Source organism: Annulohypoxylon truncatum (assembly GCF_022578515.1).
Source record: "Annulohypoxylon truncatum strain CBS 140777 unplaced genomic scaffold F4807scaffold_11, whole genome shotgun sequence".
In the NCBI taxonomy this organism is placed as follows: Eukaryota; Fungi; Ascomycota; class Sordariomycetes; order Xylariales; family Hypoxylaceae; genus Annulohypoxylon; species Annulohypoxylon truncatum.
Window position 1 is genome coordinate 102,524 of NW_025953797.1, and position 20,508 is coordinate 123,031.

General features: G+C 48.4%; 3 protein-coding genes across 3 annotated transcripts; 1 reads left to right on the top strand and 2 right to left on the bottom strand.

Moving 5' to 3' along the window:
* Positions 1-6,260: 6,260 nt before the first annotated feature.
* On the bottom strand, positions 6,261-10,198 carry F4807DRAFT_40796 (uncharacterized protein). Its single transcript, XM_047996403.1, has 2 exons — positions 7,016-10,198; positions 6,261-6,994 (listed from the first exon to the last, which is right to left on the bottom strand). The coding sequence occupies exons 1-2, from the start codon at positions 10,019-10,021 to the stop codon at positions 6,584-6,586; spliced, it is 3,417 nt and encodes a 1,138-aa protein (XP_047855358.1). The 5' UTR covers positions 10,022-10,198; the 3' UTR covers positions 6,261-6,583.
* Positions 10,199-11,203: 1,005 nt separating this feature from the next.
* F4807DRAFT_451083 (uncharacterized protein) lies at positions 11,204-12,910 on the bottom strand (the record flags this gene model as incomplete). Its single annotated transcript, XM_048000204.1, has 1 exon — positions 11,204-12,910. One exon carries the CDS (start codon positions 12,908-12,910, stop codon positions 11,204-11,206), a length of 1,707 nt encoding a protein of 568 aa, XP_047855359.1.
* A 3,755-nt stretch (positions 12,911-16,665) lies between these two features.
* On the top strand, positions 16,666-20,372 carry F4807DRAFT_420589 (DUF221-domain-containing protein). Its single transcript, XM_047997500.1, has 5 exons — positions 16,666-17,222; positions 17,283-17,409; positions 17,482-18,716; positions 18,770-19,168; positions 19,227-20,372. Exons 1-5 carry the CDS (start codon positions 17,174-17,176, stop codon positions 20,033-20,035), a joined length of 2,619 nt encoding a protein of 872 aa, XP_047855360.1. The 5' UTR covers positions 16,666-17,173; the 3' UTR covers positions 20,036-20,372.
* Positions 20,373-20,508: the final 136 nt, after the last annotated feature.

Below are 20,508 nucleotides of genomic sequence, written 5' to 3' on the forward strand. Positions count from 1 at the left end.
TACACAGGACAGTGTAGCAAATTCCGAAAGCGATCAGTTTTCAATTTTGTTTGTAACTAATAACTCGACAGGAATTTCCCATGTAGACAGGGGTGGGTTGCTTCTGAACAAGCCACGACGAAGAATGAATGGGGGTCGAGCGAATCTCGGGAACGAAGGAAGAAAAAAAGACCGGAGACTGCCGTTTCTGTTGGACTCTTAAGGTCCAGCAGAGATAAGAATTACGAGTGAATTGAGTAATATCGCTATATGGAACAAGGACCGAATGGTATTAAGGGTTAGGAGAACAAAAAGGAAGAAAATAAAAATGTTGGAACAATATCAACTTGGAATGGAGTACGCGGTAGGATTTGGTAAGAAGAATTCTAGGAAATTCTAGGAATAACGAATGAGAGTTGGTAGAAGCCTCAGAATCTGAAAATTCGAGATACTTGGAGACATTTGAACGTCGAAGAAGGTCGAAGACGATGTACATGCTACGAAGTAGTGCCCCATCGGGCTTAGACGATTACGCCGGCCAATCTATCAACCTCCAAGCCATCGTTTTGAGTTAAGGTAGGTACCTGCCTATCCGGCTAGCACCAGCTGAACTCTAAGTAGTTTCCACTTTAGAAGCATTTTAAGGCTTTGCTAGCCAACCAAACATCGACTAAGCACCTGCCAACGTTTTCGTAAGACCCCCAGTTTATTAGGTCCGCTGGCAGTTTCAAACGATAGAACAACAGCTAAATTCAATGGCCACACAGGGAAGGTGAACTGGGGTCTAAACACCACTTGTCGTCACTATTTGTAAACGCTCGCTAATTCGACGTAATCCTACCAACCTCTTGGATCCACGAAACCACGAAACCATGACGGGTAGGAAGGGGAGGACGGCAGGACGGACACATACGGTAGGTATGTATTTATGTAACTATGTATTGTACCTATGTATGTATGTGTAGGTAGGCATTTATTCGTATATTGTCGGACACTCTTGTTTCACTCTGTACTTCGCCTGCTTTCATAGCGGCGTCTCGAGTTGCGACAGCATATATTCAGCTAACTTCCACATATAAGGGATCCAGGATTCAGAGACACGAGATGCCGCCAATTTCGGTAATGCGTCCATATAACCCATGATAATATGCAAACCAGACGATGGCTTATTATTTATTTTCATCGCGTATATTACACATGCATGCAATATGCATGTGCATGGCGATGGCTTCTCACTGGCCATCTGCAAATTCAGGACATCTCAAACCATCGCTCAACGGCAGCGCCACGCATTAGCTCATCTTTAGTATATTACCAGGAGGTGCACAGTAAATATTGTGTGGCTTCGTGGCTTCACGCGTTCGATGGACGGATTGAGGTTGCGGAAGAAAGATCATGAAATCATAAACCCGCTCGGCAACCCACGTGTTAACACCGACATTAAAGCCATTACATTGTACAGCCTCTGTCAAGCTACAGCCGAATTCCTTACATCCGTTTATGCTGCTTCTCTCTTTGCTTCACAAAACGTTCCACGACGTAGTACAGTTGCAGGGTCGGAATCAAGGTCGCCCTGTCAATTGACCGGCCGTACGACCGTTATAGAATACAATGGAGGACGAAAGCTACGCAACCTACGCAACCTACGTAAGCATGTGCTATATACTGTGGTATATACGGTGGCAGCGTGGGGATCGATCCTGATCCTAGCAGGCCAGATCACGACCTGGACTGGTGTGAAAGCGGACTGACCGTTGCCCACGGCGCACGATCCATGGTCCAGGGGGGACCTGGGGGATCAGAATTGCGTGCTGACGAATTCGAAGTCGCGAAAGAAACAGACCCAAACATCTCGTGAGACTTCTGAGTTGCGTAGGTCACCCCACACTCCTCGGACGCCCGAATCTCAAGTCGGATGGTCTTCATGAGCGCCTCGTACTTTTATTTACATCAGGAAACCCTGTGATTGCTCAATTGCTCGTATCACTCAAGTTTAGTGTAGCACACTACCAAACCACACCACACTACACCTGCAATCCCCCCCATAGACTGAGCAATACGGGTGGCTGTGAATAGCCGATCATAAAATCTGCATCTGGCGTTGGTCTGCCGAACTTCAAGCCCTGGAACCCTTGAACTCTACCTACATACACCTACGCGGCAATGTGGACAGTGCACAGCTTTCCAACTCAGGAATGCATGAACCAATCGGCAAGAGAAAGGTACTATTTTTTTTCTCTTCCGCTTATCACGAACCCCGTTCTACCCCGTCCTATCCGGCGGCTACCTAGGTATAGGTATCTAGGTATGTATGAAGGTAGCAAGCTCGAAATCCACATGTCGTCCTTATCTAAGCATTCACCGTGCATGGACTCGCGTAGGAATGTAAAAGAAAGAGGTTGGGACATTTGCGATCACATATGACCCCTCCCCCGACAACACCATAGATGGGAATAAATGAGGTGATCATAGAGAAACAACCACTTGGCCTTAGCACGATGCAGCGTAATGCATAGTCACTGCTGGCTATCAATCCACAGCTTTCACATGACAAGGTTATAAATGGGGTTTCGGGATCTTCGATCTTCTTCGGGGTCCGTCACGAATTTTCGAAGTATGTTTATCGTTCGTTACCTCGCATATTCAGCTTCAGAAAGGGTTCGATGTCGGTGAAGGTGATGCCAAAGTTGCAGATTCCTCCAAGGCGGCGTACGCCGTACAATAGCGAATCTAGGTAGAAGATCTACACCAAGCGTCACGATGCTACATCGTTAGCACTTTATGGCGCCTAGCATTGCGGGGGCGATAACCGAGTCACGACGATGTCGCTAACTGCCTCGACGGAGGGGTAAAGCACCTCATGCATGAACAAAGTGAGTAGATGATCCTACTTAGAATATCAAGCAAACATATCCAACTTATCCCTCTCAAGGGATGGGTACCTAAGTAAACATGGAGTTTCTTTACGATTATAGTAAGCTAAAACCCGTCTTTGAAAGATCTATAACGCCTTCAGACTATCTCGGCTCAAACGGCCTTCCTCTTCTAGGTAGATCTACGCATCGCGCTGCATACAAACCAAGATGCATCGACCATCCCGATTCTAGGCCTAGAGTGCTGATAACGAAAATCATATGCATGCAGTGTAAGTGCAGTTGAGATACACGTGAGAGGAACGCTTGACACTAGAGACAGATGGCCCGATATAAGGCCATAGTATAGACTATACGATAACGTGCAAAGCCATCGCGAGTGCGACAGATAAGAGTTCTACTACTGCGGCCACCTTTACAGTCATGCTAGGCGCGAATAATATAACCATCCTATGGTCGCTATTAAATGCACTGAATTTGTCGCATTCATTTCAAGGTATTCTAGAAGCATGTTTCCATTTGACATAGATCGATATCCCACCGGGATTCGGGCTAAAAGCGTTGAAAAGACTTCACTAGAAAAGCGTAGAAAAGAGGCCTCTTTCTCGTTTCACTACCTGATAACCCCACCTAACAAATTTAGAACGGGCCGGCGATGAATGACTTTTACAAATAACGAGGTTGCATAGAACGAAATGTACGCGTCAACTAAACTTTATGATCTTGCATTTCTTTAATTAAACTGCCTCATTTCTCCGTACATGTCCAAGTATGGGGGGTTGCATATTATCTAAGCCATCCTCTACGTTAGGGGGTACATATATAACGTCTATAATCGTTTTCCACGTTGTCAGAACATCGGTATTTCTCAGATGCCAAGGCCAGATCTGTAGAGGATCGCTCCCGGGTCAGGGGATGCCTGAAAATAAGGTGTGTTTACAACGGGTACGTACCTATTAGAAATATTTTCAGGTTGCAAGCCCCTAAAGACGCGTGCGCCTAAAAGCTCTTAGACTGGTTCAAGCTCACCCGTCAAATTTAAAAAATCGAGCCGCCTAGCCGACCCTAGCACATAAGCTTAAGCCTCGAAAAGCTCAGACGACAGGTTTTGCAACTTGGACCACTTAGAGCTTAATTAGAGTGTTCTAAGTGGTTAGGGATGCCTCGACTTACGGACAGGTACGGACGGGCTGCGATTGGTCGACGGTTCGAACCCAATTCTCCGGCACCTCCACTGATTTACGTGGTCGATGAGATTTGATGGGACGGGGAGGGGCGGCTTCGAGCTCCCCCTGAGATGACGATCGACCACACTACGGATGGGTCCCTACGCCCTCGATTCAGCCCCGTCACGTCGAAGCTGGGCTCCTGGGCTGATCTCTGTTATTGTTCATCTGAAATATTATCATCCCACTTAACCGGGAGTCCGGCGCCTCGATGGTCACGCCGACGCGCAACATACATTACGCACCGTCGTAATTGTCATGCGGCTTATGCGGGTCATGCAGGATATCTCGCCAATATTAACACTAATAACCGACTACTTCGCAGTCTAGAAAAACTCTGTCACCATAGGGGAGGCTGAGTCAAGAGAAACTTGGCATTTAGTCATTATCCTGAACATGTTCTCATAATCAGGAGCAGTTCTACAACTTCTCAGTGGTCGTAATGGGCAAAGTGTACGTCGACTATCCCGATGAGCCCCATGCCTCACGCTCGCTTGAATGCTGCTGGAATAAGGCTCTAACCCACCACAGCAGCTCGTCCGTTCTCTTCGTTAGTAACCTTAGCTGTACTAACGTCTCTCATCCCAACCGATATGTAAACCCCATGAACATGCAAGCGTGCTCGTCTCCCGGCTGGTATCTCGAAGGACAGTAGGCGTCTTTTGCGAACTCTTTCGCGCCTCGAAGTCCCTTCGCCGCCAACTTCGAGAAATATCGACGCGGGTGAACGGTGGCGGCGGTAGCGCTGCGAACTGGCCTTGCTCCCCAGTCCTCTAGTTCGTAATCGTCCACCGCTCTGTATCTACTACTTGACGAGGCCGGGAAGATCCTTGAGGCGCGCAGAGCGCGTACGCGTGCCGAGGCATATCGGAACACGGCCTTCTTGAGTATCGACATGTTATGCGGGCATGGGGAGGAGGCTAGTAACAGTCGTACGGCCGAAGAGAAGCTAGGGCTGCGGATACGACGATAGACGTCCAGGTAGGTAGGTACGATGGCCTCTCGAAGAAGGATTGGTATGGTTTATCGTGGTTCCTATCCCGAGAATTGACGCGTCGACGCAAAATAGAAACGAGATATGTGGCGGTATAAGCTACTCATTATAATAGAGGATGTGGAAACCTACCTATTCTAAATAGATAGAAAACATACATCCATAAACTCTACGAGGGTGATCCAACATATGTTTCCGAAACTGATTTAACTAAGTTTCATTGGCTTGTTTATTACTCGGCCCTATAGGGCAATGGTAGCCGCAATATTGGCTGTTCACATATGGTGAACGCACCTACGTAGGTGGGAAGTAGAACATAGCCATGAAAACTCCGGACCTGAGCGGAGTTGCTTTTAACTCTACGAAGTTTGTCCATGACCTTTACACTCAGCTACGGGGAAAACTGCAATACTTTGAGTGCCACAAACCGCTAACAAATAGTGAGAAAACCTACCGACTGATCGCCTATGCATGTCTCAGTCTCTCAGAGCAAGAGTATTGAACTACCATAAAAACAAGGCTGATCCCGTTAAATCCCACAGGAACACATAGATATCGTGCTGTTACGCGACTCGGCCTTCTGACTGTATAGAGCAGCTTGGGTAGAACAACTGTAACTGGTGGAACGTGAAGTCGCGTACATACTCGACCATGTGATCATGTCAGGGTCATACGTGTACAGAGAACCTAGGAAACTACGGTATCCCGTCTAATGTAAAGCGAGTTTGTATTGGTTTCATAAAGCTTTAAGACATAGGACCGAAGTGTCGGGTTACGTGCTTGAGCAATATGCTACATAAGGAGTCGAGTGGATTCTCCAGAATAGGTACTGTTTGGAGGACATACGGCCGTATCATATATTATAATACAACACGTTTTATAGATTATAAACGGGTTCGGTGTCGTGAATAGAGTGCTCTTAGGTATAGTAGAAAACAGTTTCTATAATAGGCTTGAGTGTGACCAACAAATGTGTGATTTTACTATAATGGTTCTATCGTGGGCAACTCCATTTCACGTTCAAAACACCCAATTGACAACACTAACGAGGCGAGGGAGGAATATAGACATATGATAGGTATCTATCCTAACTTAGAACTAGCTATTCAATGGCCCCTAGGTGGTCGCACTCTAAGACACTGCAGGAATGGTTCATCTACGAGTAGCATCTAAACAGACACATTCAGACTAGACTCATTTCACTGGTAGAACACTTAATACAAGATCTGACGGGTGTTCTCTTTGACTTTAACTATGAATTTCATCGGTAACACATCGTTGTAATGTAGGTACGTGAAAATTTCCCTGTTACAACCCAGAACTTGTGGGTGCACCCTTCCCAAGACACAATGCAATTCAAATCGAATAGATCCAACCCCGACGCCTTTGAAACGATTGGTATCCGCCATTCCTCGATGACGCCGCCGTTCCCAACCCCTATCTCGTGGTTTCCTGTCCTACACATCCTACACCAGATACGTAACCTCTTTACCTTAACCTTCTAGCTAAAATCATCGTGTAGGCGACCCCGAAGGACTGTTCTCACGACTCAGGCTCTCAAAGCTTTCGACCATAGCCAGGACTCGCGTCCGCGGCCGTTCGAACTTCACTTCTTGGGCAGAGAAGACGTCACCATCCGGATCTTCCACCGGAGAGCGGGATGGCTTTCTCTTTCTAGACTCGGTGCTTAGGTCCATGCCTAGCAAACGAGCGCTCTCATCCCGTAGATTTCGCGGGGTGCGCACTGGGGTCTCAGGCTGTCTACCCCTATCCCTATCTTCTTCCCTATTCCTTTCATTTTCCTTGCCCTTATCCAACTTCCATTCGGCCTCCAACTCTTCGCGTACTTCACGCAGAATATCATCCTCACTCACAGGACTTGGACTCGGGATCAGCGTCCCTATGTCCCTCTCTTCTACCCCCTCCCCACCCCTATCTCCTACTTCTAGGTTTTTTCTCATTGCTTCTGCTTCTGTCGTTACTTCTTCCTCTTTCTCATCTACACTTCTCCCCTCATCCGGGCTTGGGTCGACTAGGACGATATCTTCACCGCTCTCAATGTCCGGCTCGGCATTGACAACGCGCAAGGGCTCCTTAGGCACCGTGAACATGACTTGCACGAGCCGTCTCTCGACGGCCTTTTCGATATCCCACTCGTCATCGTCGTCCCCATTCCTTGGCACGTATTCTTCGTCCGCCGCCCCTTTTCGTTTTCCATTTCCATTCCCTTTACCCGTTCCCCTCTGTCCTTGACCATAACCTAGGCCTCGATCTCTTTCTGGTTGACTCTGCTCCAAAGCCTCCCAAGCCCCCCTGCCACTCTTCCTCCTTAGGACGCCACCCGCCGCTATTCCACTCAATCCGCCAAGTCTAGCATCATAATCACTCGCCTCTCCCTCTGTGTCATCGCGAGTTTCCTTCCCGTAACGCTCGATAGGACTCGCGTCCGGTGTCGCTCCACTAAAAACTCGGCGCAAACTTCCGAAGAAGCTACGCCGGGGCTTGCTCTTGCTCGGGCTACCTGGCTCCTCCTCCCTCCCCCTATCCCTTTCTCCACCTCTTATCTTTCCTCCCATCAACAGCCCCGGTCCTTCTGCCTGCAGGGCCGGAAAGCTGCTTCTTGCCGTATTATAACTAGGCGTAGAACTAGAACTACTTCCGCCTCTCCCCTCGTCGACAGCAGCTGCGAGCGCAGCAGCTGCTGCCCCGAATCCAGCGCGTAACTGAGAGCGTATAGAGTCTGAGCGACTGACCGTCACGTTCGTATTCAGGTTCAAATTTAAATTACTGCGGTTGGACTCCGAGACGTTGCTTTCAGTGCGTTCGTCTTCACCCGTCAAATGATCCAACGCCCACCTTGTTGGGCTTTGCTGGGAGGATCGACGTCCACTGAGCAGCGCATCCACAGCTTCTACATCAGACATCCAGTCTTGGACCTCGGGGTCCGTTGTGCGCTCTGGGCTTGGCGTCATTGACGCGCGGGTTGGCTGCGGTAGCGCGATGGGCGTGTCGTATTTTTCGTATTTTTCATTCTTCTCCTGAGTCTGTGTTGGCGTGAGAAACGGGTCCGAGTCCCTCCTGCCCTCGTCGCGCAAAGGGCTTATTGGCTCGCTCGTGATATCACCGTCATCCTCGTCCGCCTCGGCAATAGGGTGAATAACCGCAGAAGGAGGGTCGTACGTATTGCGACGCGGGATTGGTTTTCTCAGAACCCCTTGTCCCTGTGCAGGCGCGCCCCCGAACCATGAATGCAGCCCTTGGCCTTGGTCTAGGCTGCTACGGTTTGCCTGCAGGCTCTGGTATCCGAGTGACCGGCTGCCGCGCATGTACGGGTCGGGACCGCCCGTATACCACGCGTGATCTTGCTCGGTCATTTCGTCATCATGAGGTAGGAAGCGCGAGGTGTCCTGTGCGAGGGCGCGAAGAGCAGAGTCGCGGATTGTGCGTCGGTGTCGCAGGCGCCGGCGGTAAAGGAGATAGAATACTACCGCTATGATAATGGCTGCAATGCCGAGACCCAGACCAAGCCCTAGTCCTAGACGTAGGCCTAGGTCGCCATCGGTGGTGCTTGAGCTGTTGTTGTCCTGGCCTGCCGCAGCATTTGCTGGGTTTGTGTAGTCGTTGGACCAGCTCATCGAGGTGAGGTTCAGGAACATCGGCATATTATTGTTAGCGGAAGCTTGTCTCCTGACCTTAGTCTCGGCTGAAGAGATGGTGTAGCCTCCGTAGACCATCATCACATTCCCTGGGAGCAACGTTGCGCCGTGGCCGTAGATACCTGGCCCTGATGGCTGCGTATCGGGAACCACCCACTCCCAATCCCCATTGCCGCCGTAGCTAGCGCCGATGTTGAGGATAGCAAGCTGCGGTGAAGCGGCTTGAGTTAAGTCACCCACCCAGCCGCCTAGAATGATTAAGCAGGTTCCATCCTCGCTTAGAACTGATGTATGGCCAGATCGGCTGTCTATACTACTGGAGGTACTTTTGATAGCGAGTTCAGTATTGGTGCTGCTTGAGCCCGTCGTATCAATGTCAGAGATGAAACTCCAACTTTCTTCTGGTAAGCTCCAGATGGCGACAGTGCTCATATTGATAAAAGCCGTTTCTGTATGGCCGCCGAGGAGTACATAGTTAACTTGTTGGGTTACTGTTCCCGAGTGATTGGATATGGATGGAGATAGACCAGTGAAGGTAAACCCGGCCTCGGGCACCGGTGGGCCTTTGCTGGAAACCGGACTGAGTGAAAATTCCCCGGTGTTGACTCCCGAAGGTCCAATCTTGATCATCTGATTCGAGTAAGTCGCATTGGACTGTGCTAAACTAGCGTTGGAGGATGTTCCAGGACACATTCCTCCGTAGATATAGGTTACGGCAGGCGATAACTGAGGCTCTAGGATGTTTGAAAAGCTAAAGCCACCGCCCAAGAAGCTTGGGCCTATTTGGATTGAATCTTCATCGGCAGCCAAGGTTGTGTTCGCCTTGCTCCACGACGCCGCTCCATCGTTGGAGGAAAGGTAGAATGTCCATATTTCGGAATCTGCTGGTGCAGAGCAATCACCCGCGTAGACGACAAGCGATCCATTATTGGCAAGCGATGGAGTAAATGCCGTCTTATTGGTATCCAAGAAAGGTACATTCGATGACAAGGTTCGAAAAGATAATGATGAAGCTTGGAGGCTGCCAGAAAAGTTAAGCGCTAGTAGATCGACCCAATCGTCCTGGGGCGAGAATATGTAAGCGATGTCAGCAGTCGCGCTTTCTTGCGCCGGCTCAGGCTTGGATTGTGGAATGAATATGCTCGTAGGAAAGTAGGGTAATGTCTGAGCTGCGCCAACGGCTGAGAGCTGAAATATGGCCGTAACGAATATTAAACACCGGATGCCTGCCGTCATCCGCCGGGTCTGTAATATACGGGTAGCAAACAACACCATCCCGAAGGAAGACTTCATCGCTCTAGGCCAGCCCTGTGAGAAGCATCGTCCAACTTCCTTTGACCAACTTGCATCCAAGAAGCCTGCGAGCAGCAAATTGGAAAGAGACAAGTCAGTGGTGTGTATAACGCGCACCTTAGAACCCCGCAGGACTTCCGCGATCTCTCAATTCATACCCTATCGATATGGAACGGCAGAGCTGAAGGTCCACGGTTTCGCAATGAGACACCAGCCGGACGCGGGCCGATAGATGAACGATTCGCTGTCTCAAGCGATAGGGTCTGAGCTGAAGAGCACGGAACAATATAGAGGGTCTCGTTATTTGGCCGGGTGGATAATGTGTATATAGCAGATAGACACTATTAGAGATAATCAATGGCGGGGATTTCCAAGGCTCCCCAACCGAGCGCGGATCCTCGTAAGCCTTGTGCTACAAACAAATTGCTGACGCTTTGAGATTGGGGGCTGTAGAGTATACTGTGCCCGGGAGTATATCCGAATGCTGTATGTGTCTAGATTGATAGAAGAGTTTAGTCGTAGTAGTTGAGCAAAAGCAAAATAAACAATCACAATATCTGAATAATTCAAGCGTCTATTCGAATTGAAACTAGGTAACTCTAAACTTGACAGCAACTTCCAAGATCCGGCTTCTTCTTTCTCCATGCATAAATTGTTCACGCCCCTTCCAAATCAAGAAACCGGATAAGAGATGGGAACCTTGTGTTTGGAGGGGCACAGCAAAATCGGTTGTCACGGCAACTACTCCACTAGATGATAATAGTACCTTGGTATCCAATACAACGGTAAGTGCCGATAAGCCATATGCAAGTCAAGTCCAACCAATCGTTCACCTCCATTCATCCAATATTGGCAGCACACTGGAAACAATGGACCACTGGACCAACAGATCCCTTATTAGAGATTACCTCTCGTCAGATCAATATAATTCGCAATTCACTAAGCGCTCTGACACACGTGCCACCACAACAAAATCAACGGTCGACCAAAAACGCGAATAACACCTACTTATGAGTCTAGAGAACCGTGGAACGCTGTCCATAAATCACTAACAATACAGAAAAAAACCCTGATGAACCCCGGATCAACTGCTTTAAAACCTGGATAATCGGGATAAGATAGCCAACGGTGGACGGTGACGAAAATTTTAACCTAGCAAGCTAAGCCCCCCACCAAGTCAAATTACGCGGCGTCGGCAATCGTGTCGAGCCAGTCGAATGTAGACAAGTCCAACTGTCCAGCTTCGGCAAGCGACTGGAGCGTAGCTCTGCTCTTCCCAATCTCCTTCTTCGCCGCGACCACCGCCTGCGATCGGCTCTCGTACTCTCGGAACGTGGCAGTGTTCATGGAGAACGTACGGCCCTTTCGGACGACCCCCGAAGGAGGCTTCTGCTCATCTCCCACCTTGGCCTTGTACGTATCCAGCTCGTCCCTCAGTTTCTTCAACTCCAAGGCGTTGTCCTCAAATTGCGTCCTGGTGGCGTCTCTCTCCGCCTCCGCCTGTGCCATTCTGTGCGACAGCGATGCGGCGTCCTGGCCCTGATTTTGTTCGTAGATCTGGTTGAGAATCCTTAGCCGCTTTACTTCTTCTCCCTGCGCCCTGTTCAGGACTTCGAGGTTGGTGGATTCTTGTTGCGCTTTGGTGAGTCTGTTGAACATGTCCTTGTTCTCTTCCTGTAGCTCCTGTTTCTTATTGTCCCAAGCCGTCGTCGAACTGGGCAATGCCGGCTCTGGCACCGTAACAACTGTCGGCCGCTTCTCCATCTCCTTGGTGTACGCCGTGTTCGGGCGGTCCGAGAAGGCCGGGAGGCAGAAGATGGGACCGTGACCACTTCCGTTCAGTCGATAATATCTAGTTGAGAGGTCCACGTAGGAGATGCCCTTGAGAAGACCCTCGGCCGACGGGTCTTCTCCTTCTCCTCTCTCACGCCGTAGCGCATCTCCTACTACATTTTGTTTTAAGAACGCGTTGTCCTCGTTAACGTCAACTGCTTCCCTCTTATCGAGCATCTGATGGACGAAATTGAAGACATCTTCGCCGGCGTTGGCCAATATCCATCGGTCTTGCGGGAAGACAATCTCTCTGCCAGTACGCCCGTCAGATCCCGTATTGCTCAGTTGCTGCGCCGGGACAATGGCCTCGTTCGCAAGTAGATCCAAGGTATTGGCATAGGCGATTTCAAGCTCATGCATACGGGCCACGAGATGCTGTGTGAACAGGAGCCACTGGCCAATCAACGTTTTCCTTGCTTTGGGCAGGTCTGGGTTTGTGGACATATCTTCCTCCTCGGTAGGGAGGATCGCAAGGAGCCCGCCCATAGCCGAGTACTCGTGATCGAGTCTCTCGAGGCACTCATTGGCGTGCATGAGCAATGTCATGTGAGATTGAAACGGGCGAATTGGCTCTAAGTCATGTTCGATGAATTGTATAGGGACCTCTGACAATGGACAATGAAATTCGACACCTTTCTCGTCGCTGTTTCGCTTGACCAAGTTCACCAAACTGTTGAGCGGTTTTCGGTGCGCCTTGTCGATATTGTCGTAGGGTTTCTGCAAATCTTCCAGCCAGTCATAAGCCGAGTGCTTTTGAAAACTCGCGAGAAAGGCACTGTCGCCGTGTGCGCTGTCAACCTCGCCCGACATAATACCTGGCGCAATGGTGGATATTAAATACGCCAGAGACTGGGCGTGCTGCTTCAGCGCTTCCAGAGTTGGCGGCCGGCCGGCAGTGGATAAGTAACCGCAGTTGACGTGCCCAAGCATTTTCATGTCACTTGGGTTTTCGTGATGGTGATTGGAGAAGTAAGGCCTTGCCCAATGGGTGGGCCCCACGTAACCCTCCATGCCTTCGTAGACATCTGCTGGTGGTGGCGGCGCCTGGTTAGACATTTTGGCGGTAGTTTTGTTCAGCGCACCTTTTGGAGAATAAAGATAGAACAGCAACAGTGAATCTAACGATATAGATACCTCCTGGGACGGGCGAAAGATGGGCGAAGAAAAGGGAAGTACATAGTTACGGGGGATATTCTTGATGAGGCATCATAAAAGATAAAGAAAGCCATCCCTATCGCCGGAATGTTAAGACAATCCATTGAGCCATCCAACATTCCAGTGCTTCATGGTAGCTCCGAATCTATCAAACAATGAAAACGGCATGGGAAATACCTGTTGGGTTATTTTCTTTCAGTGCAAGTTTATGAACACGTAAAGAGAAAGCATTTCGTCGTTACCTAGGTAGTTACCTATGGGTAGGTGTCCATCTTAACGGATACCCGATGAAGGGAAGTCCAAAATTCACGATCGAAGCTGCTTGTCAACCTAGGTATACTTAATTTTTTTGAGTAGACATTCGAAGAGTAGTGCCATCCTGATTTCTGATTTTACAGTATAGATTCAACTATAATAGGATGCAGTAAGGATAACATGAAGCAACTCTACTTAACCCCTTAGCTACCCGGATTCGGTCACTTTTAAGAAGGGGAGTATGTGCTTGGCGGTTTCGCTAGATGGCGACAAAGGATGCTTTCAGCCTAATCAATCATGGTTCTAGAAGATGGAATTAATATGATGTTGGAATGAGTCAAAATGCTGTAGAATTTTACAACAATGACTTTCTCGTGTCCACGGATGTCTTAAAGCCTCGATGCATCCAATCAGCCACATACTTTTCAGCTGAGAGACGTCGAACTGATATGTTGATATGCTTACTTAATTTGAGTACCTAGTATAGAATTGAGCTTGGGCTTACTTAGGTACCTACCTAGGTAGGCCCACTCTACCAAGGGGATCTGATGGACGAGACTCAGCTCTTAACAGCGAGTCAAAGTCCACCTTCGTATACAGGTACTTTACCTAAGTGGATGTCTCCAATAATAGCGCCGTGCCGGAAGGGTCTGATCGATTTGGAAACCTGGGGGGAAGCCCAGAGGCATTTCCTACGTGAACCTTCGTGGAGGCATGGCATAATATTGCTTCTATGCACAAATTAGTAGCGAACGTACGAGGTGCTGCGTAGCACTTGAAGTGGAACACCATTGCCTGTCTCGTCACAAGACATAATACAACGACAATGACGACGATGTTCATGGGAGGCCTAGCGCATAAATTTTAGTGTCTATGTATAGCTCGTATACTATCGTTTTGCACATACAATGTCGGTTGCCTCGTTGCTAAACCCATTCGTGGTAGCGTATAAGTATTCCCAGTCTACTGCGAATCCCAGGAGATTAGTTCGTAATATTTTGACCACTGCCACAAAGAAGTAGAGCTCTTTCCCAATTATCTTTATTTCGATACAACCAACTTCGTTTTACTATTATCATCTCCTTCTTGTCTACCTTACCACACCACATCTACTCTCTTCCAGTCTCGCCATCCATTTCCTACCGCTTCCTTTCCTCTATCCTCTTACTATCTTAATCTTCGCCTCGCGTCTCGCCAGTTCCTTTTTCCGCCTGATCTTCTACGTCCTCGGCTCCATCGCGATAGGGGCTTTGCGCTTCTTTACGCAGTTGAAGTTCGGAATGTTCGGAGATGGGCGGTTGGCTAGGGGAACTTGGTTGTACTTGTTCGGAGGAATCTTCGTTTGAAGTAGGATGTTGCTGTTCGGGCGAAATAGCCTGTGACGAACCGTGGCAAGCACACATATAGGGATTGTGGTATAATTCGTCGTCATACCTCTGTGCGCAAGAAGGGCCGTACGAATCCGAATCCGAATCTTGGGGAACTGCTCGCTTTACGGATGGCATCTCGTGGATGATTTGGGCATGGTCTTTTATCATCTGGAGTATATCTTTGTTATCCCCATCAGAGATATGGAAGGGCATTTGGTTTTGTTTTTGTTGGCGATATTTTTCCCCTAAAATACGGAGAAGCTTCTGAGCTTGTGGGTTTGGATCTCTTGGGTTGATATAAAACATAAAAGACATGTTTAGATATTGATATGGGAAAGGAGAACGTATGGAATAGGTAGGTTATAGATATTGAAGTTAATAGTGAAGGTTGAATGGTTTAATATACTACTAAGCCATGTTCGATTGTTTTGAGTACTACTGTAACGTACTGTGTTATCCCCTCGCTACTTCTCGTGTAGATCTAATTGGTACATATTTTGCCATATAAACCTACATACAAACATAAGTATTCCTCTAGCTTTTCAAGCCTTAATCCATTGAATCGAATGTTATGTAATGAACATTATTATCCGGGCAACCCCTAATTTTTTCACAGTAAAAGTCCTGGTTCCCCAGCACACCCAGTGAAGGGCATCCATGAGGTTTCCCAGAGGGAAAGGCCCGGCCGAACCAGTACACGCGGTGAGGCGGACCGGCCAGCCAGGCCCAAGGTTCAACTACGAGCTTCGTCTTCGACGGTATTGAGAAGGCCGACAAGGAAACCTTGGACGTCTTGGCCACCATCGATGTCTTCCAGGATGGTGTCGTAAAGGAGGTTAACAGCAAGGAAACCGTCGCCCATATTTTCGGGTACCGACATTAGCATCGCGTTGGTTTGTCCCTTTCCAAGACCGACAATCATCACGACTACAAGGTGGGAGACGAACAAGATCTTCCCATCGCGCTTCGTCGCACGCCGCGGCTCAGCGTTGAAAAGGCAATGCCTTTGGATCTTTCGCGGTTGGAAACGACTACAGCGATGTGTAACGCATGCATGCTAGATGAACATGCCGTGTCGACGGTGAAGGCAGGTCCGCATAAATTCAAGAAGTATAGGTAGTAAGGTGATATTCGCCCGGCCAAGTACCGCGCGGGTGCCCCGATACGCAAGCGGGTTCATGCAGTGCCTACCTTCTAAATGGAATAGCCCTCGTCCACATGCAAGCTGCAAGCTCCCATATGGTTGGACGAAACTGGTAGGGATCATCAGGTCGTCGCAAACCTCAAGCGCAAACGGATCTCTAATAGTCTTGGATTAATGTACCGATAGTCTGATGTCATTGATCGATTAGAGCGAACTAATAAGCAGAACAGCCGAGATCATAGGGTGCGTTGTAAGGAGGATCCTTGAGCTTAATCGTCCTGCTGTTTTCGTTCTTTTTTCCCAAGCTGTGTGTCTTTGCCTCTGCCCTGCAGTAACGTAACCTGCAAGCCAACCTTGGAAACTTGTAACATTGAAACATCGAGCATTGAATCGAGAGAGTGTTAGGATCTTTGTCCTACATTTATAGATTCTAGCTCCATTTTTTCGACAAAGTGAGGTCATGCGCAATCAATGAAGTATGTTAAGTACATAGTTAGACTTCGGACGAAAAGTCAAGCACTTGATATTAATCGGAGGTAGGTACCTTACTTAGCTGGGTAGCTGCCGCTAGCTTTGTCGATAATCCCTCCAGTTGGAAAATCTAGACTTTCTCTTCTCCATCTGAGCTAAAAATTCAAATTTCATCATCGGCCGACCGTCTAAGCTTAGCGGGGAGGAGCCGTTTTGCTGCTGAAGGGAATGACTGGCAACGCTGACACGTTAGTGAAGTCTAAAGTCTAAAAGGAAATTGGAAAGTTCCAAGGACAAGAAAAGCGTGGGTCAGGCCGACAGGGGTACGTGCAATCACCGTCATTTCCCTCCCAACTGCTCCCCACGCCATTCGCAGCTCATGCAAGCCAATCCTGGTCCCCGTCAAAAGCTTGTGAAGATTCCATTGCAGGGGATTTTTTAAAATCAAGAATTTCAGGAATTTCTTGGATACCTCAGACAACTGGCACATGCGGGAGGTATAAGGTATAGACGAATTGCTTGTGAGCATTCGCATTATATCAAATACCAGTCGTACAATCCATAACACACGCGTTGGATCCTCGCCGTTTTTTTTTCTTTTCCACGAGAACTATTTCCCTCTGGGATTGGATTCTATCAAGTATCCCAGATCTACGGAACGTCGATCGCTGACCAACATCTGGGGTTGATAGTTGCCTCATTCGTCTAATTACACATAGCCGCCTACGTTAATGATAGACAGGCCCATTTTTGGTCTCCTCCTTTCCTAACTTCACGCGTCACCCACCGCTGTGATAATTATTCTCGGTGCCGTCAATCGAATTCTACGACCTTGAGCTCTCTTTCAACTCTTCCCAGAGCTCGTTTGGCGCCGTTGCAACTCCCATTGTTTATATCGAACAATAGGATTCGCCAACAGTCAAGATGAGCAATCAAGGGGAGGCGACTACTACGCCGACCGCTTCGGCTTCGTGTATGGTCAAGACTGATTCCGTTTCAATATTATACCCATCTTACTAACGAATTCCGACAGCTCTTTACCTGACTCTGGCCCCTGTGGCTTTGGTGGCTGGTGTCTACTTCGCCATTTTCCTGGTTCTACGTAAGAGCCAGAGGCGTTACTACGCTCCGCGCACTTATCTAGGAAGCCTTCGTCCGAGGTAGGATATTCATTTCACGCGAAGCCGTCTTGCTTTCGTAGATGTATTGGTTACTGATTCCAAACTGTGTAGTGAACGATCACCGGCTCTTCCCAATGGCCTCCTCAATTGGATTGGTCCATTTTGGAAACTTCCAGATATCCATGCATTACAGCATCAATCCTTAGATGCTTATCTCTTCCTACGATTTTTACGTATCATGGTCATAGTTTGTTTCGTGGGCTGTTGTATACTCTGGCCGGTGCTGTTCCCCGTGAACGCGACGGGGCATGGATCTTCTACGCAGGTGGATATACTGTCCTATTCTCACATTAATAAGGACACAGAGCCGAACCGCTACTATGCCCATACTTTCATGGCCTGGATTTTCTACGGATTCGTGATGTACATGATCATGCGCGAATCCATCTTTTATGTCAACCTACGACAGGCGTTCTTGCTCTCACCTTTCTATGCCCACCGTATCTCTTCTCGGACCGTGCTCTACGTTTCCGTTCCCAACGAGTATCTTGACGAGGCTAAGATACGAAAAGTGTTTGGTGACTCGGTTAAGAATGTTTGGATTGCTGGAGATACGGAGAAGCTCGATGATCTCGTCAAAGAGCGGGACGAGGTAGCCATGAAGTTGGAGAAGGCCGAAGTCAAATTGATCAAGCTCGCCAACGCAAACCGACTTAAGGCCTTGAAGAAGAACAAGGGAGGCTCTAGCGAAACGGCTGAGGCTCCCACAGACGCAGAATCGGGTAGCATAGCTGCGCGTTGGGTCCCTGAAAAGAAACGACCAAGTCACCGACTTGGACTCCTTGGCCTTGTGGGTAAGAAGGTTGATACCATCAACTGGTGCCGAACAGAGTTGGAACGGATCATCCCTGCTGTCGAGACAGCTCAAAATGAATATCGCACCGGAAATTACAAGAAAATCCCTAGCGTCTTCGTCGAATTTGCCCATCAAGCTGATGCCGAGTCAGCATACCAGGTATTGGCCCACCATCAAGCTCTGCGCATGTCGCCCAAATACATTGGTGTTACGCCCCGCGAGGTTGTCTGGGGTGCGCTGAAGGTGTCATGGTGGCAGCGGATCATCCGTAGATTTGCTGTACTTGGATTCATTTCCGCTCTCATCATCTTCTGGGCTGTTCCCGTCGCTGTCGTTGGTGTCATTTCCAATGTCAGTTACATCGCGAACAAGGTCTTCTTCCTCCATTGGCTGTTGTCGATCCCTTCCATTATTCTAGGACTTATCCAAGGGTTGCTGCCTGGTGTTGCTCTCTCAATCCTTATGTCGCTCGTTCCCGTAATCATGAGACGTGAGTTTACCTACCTAGATTATCCGCTCGAAAAATAACTAACACCCAACTAGTGTGCGCCAAACTCTCCGGAGAGCCTTCTCTATCACGAGTCGAGCTGTTCACCCAGAACGCGTATTTCGCTTTCCAGCTTATTCAGGTCTTCTTGATAATGACGGTTACCTCATCAGCATCGGCTGTCGTAACGCAAATCGCCCAGAATCCTGGTTCTGTCACATCTGTACTATCAGAGAACCTCCCTAAAGCCTCCAATTTCTACATCTCGTATTTTATCATCCAAGGCTTAGGCGTAGCCTCAGGTGTTCTCACACAGGCCGCCGGATTTGTTATCTTCACGCTTATGTACAAATACCTCTCCGGCACACCGCGTGCTCTCTACACAAAGTGGGCAAATCTCAGCGCCATATCCTGGGGTAGTGTCTTGCCGGTCTATACCAATATCGCCGTGATTAGTAAGGACCCTCTAAACAGACCTAGCTTATAGGAGATCTATATTAACATTCAACCTAGGTATCACGTATGCTGCTATAGCACCGTTGGTCCTTGGTTTCGCCGCCATCGGTCTTTCGCTTTTCTACCTCGCATGGCGATACAATGTTTTCTTTGTTACGGACACAAATATCGACACCCGAGGTTTAATCTACCCCCGAGCACTGAAGCAGCTCTTTTCTGGAATTTACATTTCTGAGCTGTGCATGATTGGAATATTCGCTACTTCTGTAGCCATCGGTCCATTGGTCCTCATGATTGTATTCCTCATTTTCACCGTTCTATTCCACGTGACCCTTAATAGCGCTATTGACCCCCTACTTTACAACCTGCCTAGGACCCTCGGGATTGAAACGGAATCTAAGAAGTTTCACGAGAGTTCGCCAACCCGGAACGGTACACATTCTACTACACACGATGGCCATCAGGATGGTGTCCGGGATGGCCTTCCGGATGCTGAGAAGGTGGCATCCGATGATACTGCCGTGGATGTAAAGAAGCCTGGATTCTTTTCCAAATTCCTGAAACCATGGCAGTACTGCGATTATGAGGCAATGTGTAAACTTGTACCTCACGACGCGATCGATACCTCTAACTTGTATTCGGACGAGATTGAACGCAACGCTTACTTCCCGCCTTCAGTTAGCAGCAGAACGCCGCTGTTGTGGATCCCCGAGGACTCTATGGGCATCTCGAAACAAGAGGTCCGAGATACTAGCAAGGTGATCCCGATTACTGACGAAGGCTGCGCACTAAATGACAAGAACAAGTTGGAATGGGACACGGAGACTGTGCGCCCACCTGTTTGGGAGGAGAAGATCTACTACTAAGTTTAGCATCTAAGTGAGGTTTTAGCCGCATGAATACCGAACCTAACATGACTCGAGAATGAGTATGTTTAGGGCATGATATCCCAGTTTCTCATCATGATTGTTATGGGCGGGGTTGGTCTATGATACCAGGCTTTGATCGATGCATCAGGATGAAATCTTTCTTTTTTTGTCTTTTTATTATTTGGGGTGGTTGAAGTCGATGGATGACTACCTAAGGATATCGTTGGTAGGAGTGCTGGTGTCTATTATACCCGTCTTTATGAAGAGGAAGTGTTTAGTATCATGACAAGTTAATAACAAACCCTAATAATGAAAAAATCATGATATTCAATTACACCTAATGTCCTTTGGTGGATGAGTCTCATTCTGAGACATACTAACCTTAGTACTTTCCTGATTAGTCAATTTACATAGAATGGGTGTTACATAAGCGAAGGCGTTCAGGTGGCTACTAAAACCAGCCAAGGCTG